The 11,549-nt window shown below is 39.4% G+C and overlaps 1 protein-coding gene across 1 annotated transcript; it reads left to right on the forward strand.

Annotated features, from left to right (window-relative positions):
* The first annotated feature begins 5,481 nt into the window (after positions 1 to 5,481).
* Positions 5,482 to 10,319, forward strand: GNG11 (G protein subunit gamma 11). Its single transcript, XM_082661923.1, has 2 exons — positions 5,482 to 5,973; positions 9,889 to 10,319. Exons 1-2 carry the CDS (start codon positions 5,878 to 5,880, stop codon positions 10,012 to 10,014), a joined length of 222 nt encoding a protein of 73 aa, XP_082518049.1. The 5' UTR covers positions 5,482 to 5,877; the 3' UTR covers positions 10,015 to 10,319.
* The last annotated feature ends 1,230 nt before the right edge of the window (positions 10,320 to 11,549 follow it).

An 11,549-nucleotide genomic window follows, 5' to 3' on the forward strand; every position in this document is an offset into this window, starting at 1 on the left:
TCCTTTAAGATGCATGTTATTCCATCCCCTCCCCACGAAGACTCACCAGTATAGTCCTTTTTTTCTGCAGCAGTGACAGAATAGGATTTTTTCTGCAGATGATAGAATAATAGCCATCACCTGCATCACCTTCCTAATCAGTTTCCTCCCGGCATCTTAACTGAGTTTTCATAAGCCAAATTTCACTACCTTTGTGCTAATGACTAAGAGATAACTTGCCTACGCTTCTGTAACAAATGACAAGTGTAAACTACCCCAACTCAGAAACTATTTTTGTTGTGTCTCTTTGTTGCTATCCCACATTTACAGTGCTGTTTTTGGATACATTAGTAGTCAGAATACTCACAAATGCTAATTGATTGTCATCCTTTTAAAAACAAGATAAGGGCTTCCCTGGTGGCTCGGTGGTTGAGAGTCCGCCTGCTGATGCGGGGGACACGGGTTCGTGCCCCGGTCTGGGAAGATCCCACATGCCGCGGAGCGGCTGGGCCCGTGAGCCATGACCGCTGAGCCTGTGCGTCCGGAGCCTGTGCTCCGCAACGGGAAAGGCCACAACAGTGAGAGGCCCACGTGCAGCAAAAAAAAAAAAAAAAAAAAACAAGATAAGAGTTATCTATGATTGGGCCTGGAAGGGAATCTAAAGGTCGTCTCAGGTTTGGCTCCTAGCACAGTGCCCTCCTACTCTGGCCAGAGTAAATGTTCAGCAAAGATCTATTGACACTTGTCCAACCCCTTCATCTTGGAGTGGAGAAAATCGAGGATCAGAGAAATGAATTGGCAAATTTCTCAGGGCCAAATTCTGGATCTCTGGATGAATCACTAGCAACACATATCAAACTGTTACTGAGTCTAAGCGCATACTGCTTGCCGCACGACAGGCCAATAATCAAGAGATGAATTCTTCGGGAAACAACTCTATTCAGAAAGCAATAAACAACTCTATTCAGAAAGCCAGCAAACCAAAAAGGATGGTGGGCTTGTGTCCCAAAGAACCATCTTGCCTGAGTTAGAATTCTGGCTTCTTTTATACTAAAAGGAGAGGGAGTAAAGTCAAACCTTTCCTAGTTCCCATCAGCCTCTGGAGGGGATGTATTCATTTCTTCTTCCCTGCCATCGTTCACAGGTGGGCCTGGTCAGAATGTTTCCTTTGAGCTAAACAAAGGTATTTTAGCTAAATGCATATTACCTAGGAGGCAGGGTTCCCAAATATGGGCCATTATGTATAATTTAAGCTTATAGGCAATATCCCTTTAGTGATTAACTTGTAATAGAATACAAAAGATTCTTCCCTATTACAAAACATGCTTTGTGTATTAAGGGATTCCAAGATAAACTACAGGAGTCTCGTCTTTTTTCCTCAGGAGAAGCTTTTTTCCCCTGTGTAAAATTACAAAAACCCTCTCCACCCTTACCCCCAGCACTCCCTATCTCCCTTTCCCACTCTAATTTTCCTCCATAATACCCACCACGTTCTAGCATCCTATATGTTTTATCTATTTGTTTGTTTAATTGTTGTCTGTCTCTAGGAGCTTTTTCCATGTGCCATTTAATGTTTATTAAGCGTTCAATATATCTTTTTTTTCTGATTAAAAAAATATGAAGTCTTGGCTTTGGCATTTAGTAACATGTATAGTCCTAACAACATCTCTACCTTTCATCTAACAACTGGAAATAGATTTGAGAGCCAGAAGATGCTACATTAAAACCCTGACTCATCCACTTTATAGCTGAGACCTTCAGATAAGTAATTTCAACACTTGAACTTTGTAAAATGGATTAAGGTGGATCCTTATGTGACTATATAAAATCATTTAGATAGGAGATAAACATATAGAAAAAAAGTAATAAATGTCTTCTATTATTATAAAACCTTTAGACTTCCTGTAGTCAACAGACTTAACTATTAAATAATCCCTGATGTGCCACCTCATTTTCTCACCTGGATTTAGTCATACTGAGCTCTCCACCCGAAATGTCCCTCCACTCCATCTCATTTCAGCCTTTTGAAATCCTACCCTTCTTCTGAGGCTGACTGAAAACTATCTCAGTCTCTCATTCCATTCCCAGCATATATCTCTTAAGTCATTTAACATTACTTTGCTTTCTCTTACTCTAATTTATATGGTTGTCTTAGTATCAATGCTATACTGTAAATTTCCCAAGTCAGAAACTGTTCATCTTTGAAACTGCCATATCAACTAATAAATTGTCTCTACAATTTAATTAACTTAATAAGTGTTCAATTAAAAGCAGGCAAGGGAGGTATTTTTTATATTGGATAACTCAGAATTCTTATTGGCTTAACTAATGATTAAATCAACCATAGGGTAAAATTCCTGTTGCTTAAAAATACAGATTGTCAGCAGAAATTTGAATAAGATAAAAATTATAGGAAAGATGGTCCAGGAAGAAGGTAATAAAATCAGAATGTCCCTCAGCTTACACAGCTACAACTGGCAGTCCATGACTGTGGATTTTTTTCAGAAGTTGTTATTCCAGGGCCACCAGTGTACATATAGGTGAGTTTAAACTTTAGCAAGAAAAAAAAAAAAAACGCTCACTGTTATTTTAATTTGGATTGATTTGATTTTTGCCCAATTTCAAAACAAGGCTAATTTCAAACTTCCTAAATTCTTAAAAGAATGTATTGCCACAAGGAAGACAGTAAACTGAGTAATGAAAAAGACCAATTATATGCAGTAGAAATTAAACTCTTATATGGACAGAATTGGTAAATCATTTTGATACGATGAATTGTAAGTAATTGTTAATGAAAATTGGAGCATCAGACCTGGTCATCTTGTGATTTCCTATTATTTTTATCTGGAAAAGGAATCTTATAATAAATTGAATGAATATCAAATGAACCGAGTGCATCAAATGTGGGTTAAATATTTCCCTTAAAGAAACAATCATTTTCATGGCCTAAACAGTCACCATTTACTTTACAAATTTTAGAAGAGCAGAATTTGGGAGGTAACCTAGTTTTATTTATACTACAGAACAGAGGCAGAAGGGATCTATGTCTTGAAAAACTCACAAGATAAAACCAGAACCCTGCTTTTTTGAGCTCATGTTATATTAAATCAACTCCAATAAAATTAACCTCAACATTTGCTTATAGACTTTTCTTTACATGGATTTTTAACAGCATACTTAATACATTAGGAAAATAGTCAAAGAGCTTTCCCTTTCTTTACATGCCAAGGTAAATATGTCATAGTCTTTGCTCTTTTATACTTTAAAAGTGAAAATAACCACATGGTTAATTTTTTTTTTAATTTAGCAGATTCTTTAAAACATTTGTCAAGAGACAGTGGGCTAATAAAGGTTCATTTCTGATTACATCTGTCATCTTCACTGCAGAATGGTTTCTACACATACCATTTTGTAAAGTAACTTCATTAGAGGTAATATGTACAATATAAGTAAAAAGTTAACACAATTGGATACAACTAATAATGGATTTTAACATTTGTTTATCCAAAATATTTTGCTGATGAAATATGTCTTCGAGAATACACGAGAAATTGCTTACCATGGTTGCCCCGTAGGAGGTGAAGTAGTGCTTAGGAATAGGGAGCTACGTACTCTTGTATTTTGTTTTTTTGTTTTTTAAAGAAAAAAGTACCCATCATTTTACCATTTAAAACCAAACAACAGCAAAATGTTTTTCAGTGCCATGTGATCATGAGATGTCAGCATTTCCCAACTCAGTTTAATCAATTTACTTAATATATTATTAGCATGTGAATTATTTGATAAGAATAAATTTTTAAAATTATACTAATATGTATTTCATTTCTAATTTAAGTCTCATAATACTGTGGAAGAAGTTAAAGAACCATTTAAAGAACCATTATGGATTTATAAATATCACTGCATGCAACTAGATGATTTCACAGGGAAGAAATTTCAAGGCCAAAATAACTCTATTCTTATGATTTGGAACAGACAAACATTAATTTACTTAACCAACTTATTTAATTTGGGTGCTGAACTTATTTAATTCAGGCCACATTAACTTACTTTCACTAACTTATTTAAGCTAGTTTTAACCAACCTTTCAAATTTAAGCAATGGGGAAATTAAAAAAAAAATCAGTTCTGGAAACAGATATGAGCTTTTTGTGTTGGCTCACTGCTTGCTAACAGGGAAAACTCCTGCAGCTGATCCAAGTTTTTTGAGCCTGGGAGATCCTGGAATGTGTGGTATTTCAAATACAGAAAATGAAGCTCCTAAATATTTTTCTTTGTGAAAGTGATGTGTCAGATGTAGATACATAAATACAATTAGAAATGAAATTCACCTTAGCTAATTCACCCCTCCCCTACCCCATGACATATCTCACAAACTAGAAAACCAAAATCCGGGAAGAAATAAGTGACTTTTCTAGTGATGGCCAGTGGCAGAGCAGGGACTGCAACCCATCAAGGGGCTCATTGTTCTTTTCATTCTAATATATTTATTGAGGATAAGTGGGTGGAGCCTGGTGAGGAATTATGAGCAAACAAAAACCTCTGCTTACAAAATGGAATGGCTATGGTGTCTAAGGCCAAATACCCTGAAATATTCAGTTACTGCCTCTACTCAACTTGAATTTGACTCTTTAGGCAGGAGGTAATCTCTGGGGAGAAAGGAATATGTATCTGACTGCTTGGGATACTTTATTTTTTCTTCCTACATGCTTTATTTTTCTTCTAGTCTTTTGAGCATCATTAACAACGTTTTAGATAGTCAAAGGGAAATCTTGTATTGCATGCAAACTTTTGTCACATCAGACATTGTTCCTGGCTTCACAAAGTAGCAGCTAGATGCATGTTGCTTTCCAGAAAGTGGAGTAACCAATACTAAGCGAATCCACTGCAAACATCCAGGAAGATGCTTGAGCCAGGAATTCAAAACCCTCGGTGTCAAGTGTCACCCAAACCTTGACAAATGGGGAATGGAGAAATACTTTCTGGTAAGAACTTCAAGATTTCTGCTTCTGTCTTTTCTAGGATCATCCACTTATATTTAGAACATTACAAAACATTCCCCTGCAGAAAGAATAAAACTCTGTTGTTGAGGATGACAATTTATTAATGTCAGAAAATGGCTGTGCGAGTTATAAACAATATTCACATCCCGATGCCTTTTTTATTCCAAAATTTGTTAATCCGCTTCAGGCATTTAACAGACTGGGTGTGTATACATCAACAGATGCGATGGGCGTTTCTGTGATTACAGCTCAGTTTCATTTTCCTCTTGGGCCTTTTCTTAAGCGTCCACATTTCCCACAGTAAACATGTATGTAGCTGGAGGAAAGTTACATGCTGTATATTTTTGAAACTCTTGGAGAAGTGAAGGGCCGTTATTTCCTGCCGGCTAGTGTCCTCCTTTTCTTGCTTCACAAACAAAACCCGGATGTGACTTGGGGGGAAAAAATGGAACAAAAGTAAAACTTTTGTTGTTTCTCCAGGAAAGTGGGCTCGCTCAACTCCAACCCTTTGGCCCCAGCCCAGGCCGGTCTCCCGCGGGCGTGGCAGGGTCGGGAGCCGGGGCGGGCCCGGCTAGCATCCCCGCGGGAGCCCGCACAGCGCAGCGCGCAGCCTCTCTGCGTCCTTGGGCCCCCTCGCAAATTCAACCCTCCCCGGGCTCCCGGGGGCAGGCCTCCTGGGGTTGTGGAGATCTGAGAAAAAGAGCAGGGGTTTTAAGATCCTGGGACGCTAGGCAGGGCTGGCGTGAGGGGAAGTCGTCGGGGAGCTGGGGGAGGCTGTCACCTCCTGCGCTGGCCGGGTGCGCAGGCAACGTAGTTAGTTCGGGACGCGCCGTGGTTTGCGGCACGTCCAGCCGCCCCACTTCCACAGCTGTCCCTGCGCCCAGTCTGAGGCGAAAATGCCGGCCCTTCACATCGAAGATTTGCCAGAAAAGGAAAAGCTGAAGATGGAAGTTGAGCAACTTCGCAAAGAAGTCAAGTTGCAGAGACAACAGGTAAGTTGGATGTCCCAGAATATTTCCTTCTCTGAAATGAACTAAAGTCAGCTTTTCCTAGTTTGTTGCAGTAAAACAGTTTTTGGCTCGGGGGGTGGGGAGCGGGGGTTGGGGTTTTGTTTTGGGTTTTTGTTTTGTTTTCCTTTTTTCTGCAGCTTCTTTTGAAGAAGGGCTTTGGTGGTGCTTGGGAACTGCCAGCTGATGTGGGGAAATCACAGGAGGTAAAGGAGAGAGCAAGGATCTCATGAGTAATTTTAAAGCCAAATGTTTGAGAATGAGGGGAACAGACAAGAAATTCTGCCTGCTGTTAGTTGGTTTTAAAAACTACTCAAGCTGTAGGGAAAAGGCAGATGGCTACTTAGTTCCTTGATCTTTTTCATAAGGGGAAAGAACGGTATTTAAAGGGTTTTTAAAAAAAAATCACAATGTAAGTCTTGAATTACCTAGTTTTGAGTTTCATCAGGGCTCTCTAGGAAGTGTGTGATGAACAGTCCACTGGGACTTGGGAGCAAAACATTACAGTATCTATCTTTATTTATTTGTAAATCTCATCCCTTTATAATTTCCACTTTATGTTTTGTAAGTATGTGCAATGAACTAATACCTATACAGTAGTATCTGTATTTATTTATGAACAAAAATTATACTGCATACAAAAGTTCTTTTTTGTGATCATGATTAGAAATTTTAGAGACCACTGAAGTGGATTACAAATTCTGTTAGAACATATGTCCCAGTGTTCAGAAGTCTCCACTGAAATTTGTTGGAGACTTTGTAATTTTTACTTTAAGTTTTTACTGGGAATACAGGCCTTCGTTTCTTCCCTTTTTCCTCAATCAGGCAACCTGTAGTCCAGGAACAGGTTTTTGGATAGATAATTTTTTAAGGGAAAAATAGTCCTTTCTCCCCAACAAGAAACATAGTCCCTTCTCCCCAGCAAGAAAAATTTAAACTGATTTTATTTCTCTATGGTCTAATACTAGAAAAAGGTAAGGAAAAAATGGAAAGGAAGTAGGTATGGTTAATACGTTCACTTACCTTCCTGCTCTAGTTATGGTAAATCTGTTCATAACAAGAGTCTTGTTACTCAGAAGGCACATTTTGAGTGATGTTTGGAATGTGCAGGCTTTTTTGTGTTTTACTCTTTATACATTTCTTTTCTCAAATTTAATCTGTAACTTCCAAATCCCTAGTCTTCCAGGATTTTGAAGTTCACAGTCCTTTTTGTACATGTTGAAAGTTTCTGTGGCTTATTAATACTGCTGTGTTTAAAGGAAAAACCAAAGTTCCAGGACCCAGTGCATAGGATTGTTTCTTGAAACTTTAAGGGATCCATTTTGTGGATGGCAAAGCCCACAGTTGGGCATCTGTTGATCACTTAGATTTTTTTCACGCATTGAACCTCAGAGGTTACAAATTAAACAGAGTTGCATATATTGAAGTTGAAATATCTTAATATTTGGTATCACTATGCAGAACTTATAGGGAAAAAAAGAGACAAGTGTCTTCCAATTATCAAGCTTCAAATTAGAAATTGGGCAGGGGCCTGGATGCAGCTGACTGTGTGGAAGTTAAAGGTATCATTCATTAGCCTTTCCTCCCTGCCAGCTCCCTCCACTCCTTAGGACACACCCTGCTGGATTGGCTTTTCAGTTCCAGAAACCCCAAGTCTGTGCCAGAGGGAGAGAAAACTTCAGGGATAACCTTAGAGGGTAGAGGGAGAGGCAACTACGTCCTAATAATAAGATTCCAGCATTTTATTATGCACTTTGAATTATAGAGTCTTAGTGCTAGAAAAACATTATGGCTCTTAGAGATCATTCAACCCACTCACTTTTAAGGATTAAAAAACCTGAATCCTGAGGAAGCTAACCAGCCTTTTAGTTAAGACCCCAGAGATAATGATAGAGCAGTTATGAAAACACTAGAACACATATCTTCTTGATGCCCAGTCCACTATTCTGTCAATAAATTGTTCACTTCTGAGCCGTGTATTCTGCTCAGGCCAGGGATACAAAATACACAGGCTGAATTCTGGCTCTAGCTAGTTGTTGTTCAAACATATCCTCTTGACTGTGGAAGGAAATGCATCAGAGAAGTCATTATTCACTTCCGGAGGTTACACATCTTTTTGGAAACCTAATGAAGAAGCCTTTCTAAGAACAGATACAATTTGGGGAAACATGAGTCTTATCCACAAATTTCTCTGTGGCCACAGAGCCCAGCTTATGGACACTTACATCATCACCTCTGAGAATTCACTTAAAATGCCCGCACAATGAATGTCAGCAATGATTGACAGCAAATGTTACCTGAGAGAATGGTACTTGGAAAGATTTGTAAAGATTTTGTTTTGCCACATTTTAACTGTATCACCTAGGCCTCCACCCTGACGTGCCAAGAATCTTTGAGGTGTGGGAGTAAAACACTAAATTTTTTATTAAAAAAAATTTTTAATTGTGGTATAATAGACATGAAACATTATGTTAATTTTAGACATATAACATAGTGATTTGATATGTGTATATATTGCAAAATGATATATTTTTGGCTAGTTTAGAATCTCATCTTTTAATAATTTCTAGTTTATATTTTATGATTATACATGATGTATTAACACAGTAGTAACTGCACTTAGTTACAAGTAAATAATTATTTACATTTTGGGATACATATGCAAACATTTTTTAGTGATCAACATTAAAACAGTTTGAAGATTACTAATCTAGATTACAAAATCAATGGGAACATTTGCCTAGTTTTAAGAGGACTCCACTGGAATTTTCTGGAACTTCTGTAATTTTTACTTCTAATTTCTTACTACTAATGCAGGCCTTCATTAAGACAGTAATCCTTTTTTTCTTTCTTTCTTGTTTATTCCCCTCCCTTTTTTAAAAATCAGTCTTACAAACTGTCTCTTTTGAATGGAGTTTTTGAAGAAACTATTCAATCCTTCCTCCATTCAGAAAAAGTTTGAACTACTTATATAAACACAAGCCTCAGATAAGCCTACTAAGCCTCTGATGTCTTTTCTTATGATCAGTTCTGAGCAGAAACATGGGGTGGGGATGGGGATGACTTTTGGACAACATTAGCCTCTCCGGAGTCAGACTTTCTTCAATGCTTCTAGCATTTTATGAAATTGCAGAACCTGGCACATACCCAGTAAGTGAGACTTTTTGCAGGTCACACCCCCAAACATTTGGGGAGTATCTACTATTGCATCTGTTCATTAGCGTGCAAAATTGAAAGTGGAGTATGTTTCAGTTCCTAAAATATGGTGGACACGTCATAATTGTATTTCAGCAGAGGAAGGAAATCATGAGGCATAGTGGATAGAAAATGCTGGTGGTAATTTTTTTTCTTTTAGCAGCTTTATTGGAGTATAATTGCTTTACAATGGTGTGTTAGTTTCTGCTGTATAACAAAGTGAATCAGCTATACATATATCCCCATATCTCCTCCCTCTTGTGTCTTCCTCCCACCCTCCCTATCCCACCCCTCTAGGTGGTCACAAAGCACCGAGCTGATCTCCCTGTGCTATGAGGCTGCTTCCCACTAGCTATCTATTTTACATTTGGTAGTGTATATATGTCCATGCCACTCTCTCACTTGGTCCCAGTTTACCCTTCCCCCTCCCCGTGTCCTCAAGTCCATTTGGAGGTAATTTTTTTAATACAGTGACTTTCAAACTTTTTTGACCTTGACCATAGTAAGAAATATATTTTACACAGACTGTATCATTCATATATATTATATAGGCTCTGTGCTGTAATCTAATATTTTTATTCTATTCTATTTCATTTAAAAACTTCTGGTTGTACCCAATTATATTAATTTCACTGAAGGGTGGTGACAAAGTTTGAACAATCCTGACCTGATTCATTCTTTCTTTCCTTTCTTTTTCTCCTTAAGGTGTCTAAATGTTCTGAAGAAATAAAGAACTATATTGAAGAACGTTCTGGAGAAGATCCTCTGGTGAAAGGAATTCCAGAAGACAAGAATCCCTTTAAAGAAAAAGGCAGCTGCATTATTTCATAAATAACTCTGGGGAGAAACTTCCTCCTCAGTGGAAGAAGTAGTTAGTTGTAGTTTTCTGAAATAAAACCGACATGCCTTTTAAAGAAGGAACAACAAAATTTAAAGGAGACTTTCTTAAGTGCTCACAGAGATATGGTTTTGTCTGAAAGCTATGTGCTTCTCGTCTTGCGCACTACACACCCCTTTTAAGAGGACAGAGAGTATCAAATGTACGATTATGGGAATAAGGACATCACTTGTGCATGACTCACCTCTTTCAGTATATTGCTTGATGCCTCAAATAAAGTTTTATCTCTGGAAAATGAGTGTGGGTGATTTAAGAAGGCTGTTGTTTGGGGGGATTTTTTTTGTTTGTTTGGTTTTTTTGCATTACCTTTTATACTTCTCCCATAACCTTTTGGGTGTTTGGGACCTGTATCTAAAGATTAGGTGGTTTGATAAATCAGGTCTCAGATCCAGCTCTCTCTGCTTCACATCTCAGGAGGTTTACAGCGCTGAGTTCTGACTCCTGGAATGTTTTCATCTAACATTAACTATTAGGGAACTGAGTGAGTAGAGTTCCTAAAGTTGATGGAGTCAGACTATTTGAGTCAGGAACCAGGCCAAGCCACGTCTACACTAGCACTTCCCGGTTTATGTCATACAGATTTTGTTCAGAGTGTTTCTACGATAGTGGCCTGGAGAAAGGGAGTGGGCTGGGAATCAGGAGGACCCCCTGGGGGCCAGCGGTGGTCTGTCCTCCCGCAGGGAGCCACATCTCCAACGTGATTGCCAGGCCTTGGCGTGGCGACCCTCCAGTTCTGTGGCATTGGGCACTGGCACAGATGCTTAGCTCTGCGCCTATGCCTACCAGCCTCTTCCAGCAGGCCCGGGCCAAGCTCGCCTCCTTTCTTTCTCCAAAGGGACAAATTAACCTTTTACCACTTTCTAAAATTAGCTTGCCTTGTTTCTCATTGCTTCGTTGGAATTCTTCCTGTATTCTGGCCACTCATCCTTTGCTGGTGAAAGGTGTTGTGAATACTTTCTCCCGATTCACAGCTTAACTTTTCACCATGGGATCCTAGCTACAGAAGTTTTAGCCTGAGGATGCAGCACGCCAAAGTATATGGCCTGGCCCCAAAGATATCTCGGAAAAGCTGTGGACCAAGATTGTAAGGGTTCTGCTGGGTATGTAGGTGTGGGACGTATGGTCAGGCCACTCAAGATGGCTGTTCCCTTGCTCTGTGTACATCCGCTGCCAGACCAGGGCCTGCTTCACCTACACCCTATGCAGGGTACTGACTGACCTTCCTATGCCCTTGCCCCAGGCCCCAGCTGGTGATTGTTATCAGCAAAGGGGTTGTGAGGGGCGTGCCTCTCTACTGGTTTCCCTGGTAACTAATGAGCCGGCCTGACGTCAATTCCCCTATAACTGGTAACCTCTCCCAGCACACCCTCCACCGGCCCCTCCCCACACGCCCTTCCCCGGAGCGAAGACTGCCGTCGCGTCCTGCCTGCAGTCCGCAGTATCCGGTGAGGTGTCACTCCAGGACCGT

This window comes from Grampus griseus (genome assembly GCF_964374135.1).
Source record: "Grampus griseus genome assembly, chromosome: 9".
Classification (NCBI taxonomy): Eukaryota; Metazoa; Chordata; class Mammalia; order Artiodactyla; family Delphinidae; genus Grampus; species Grampus griseus.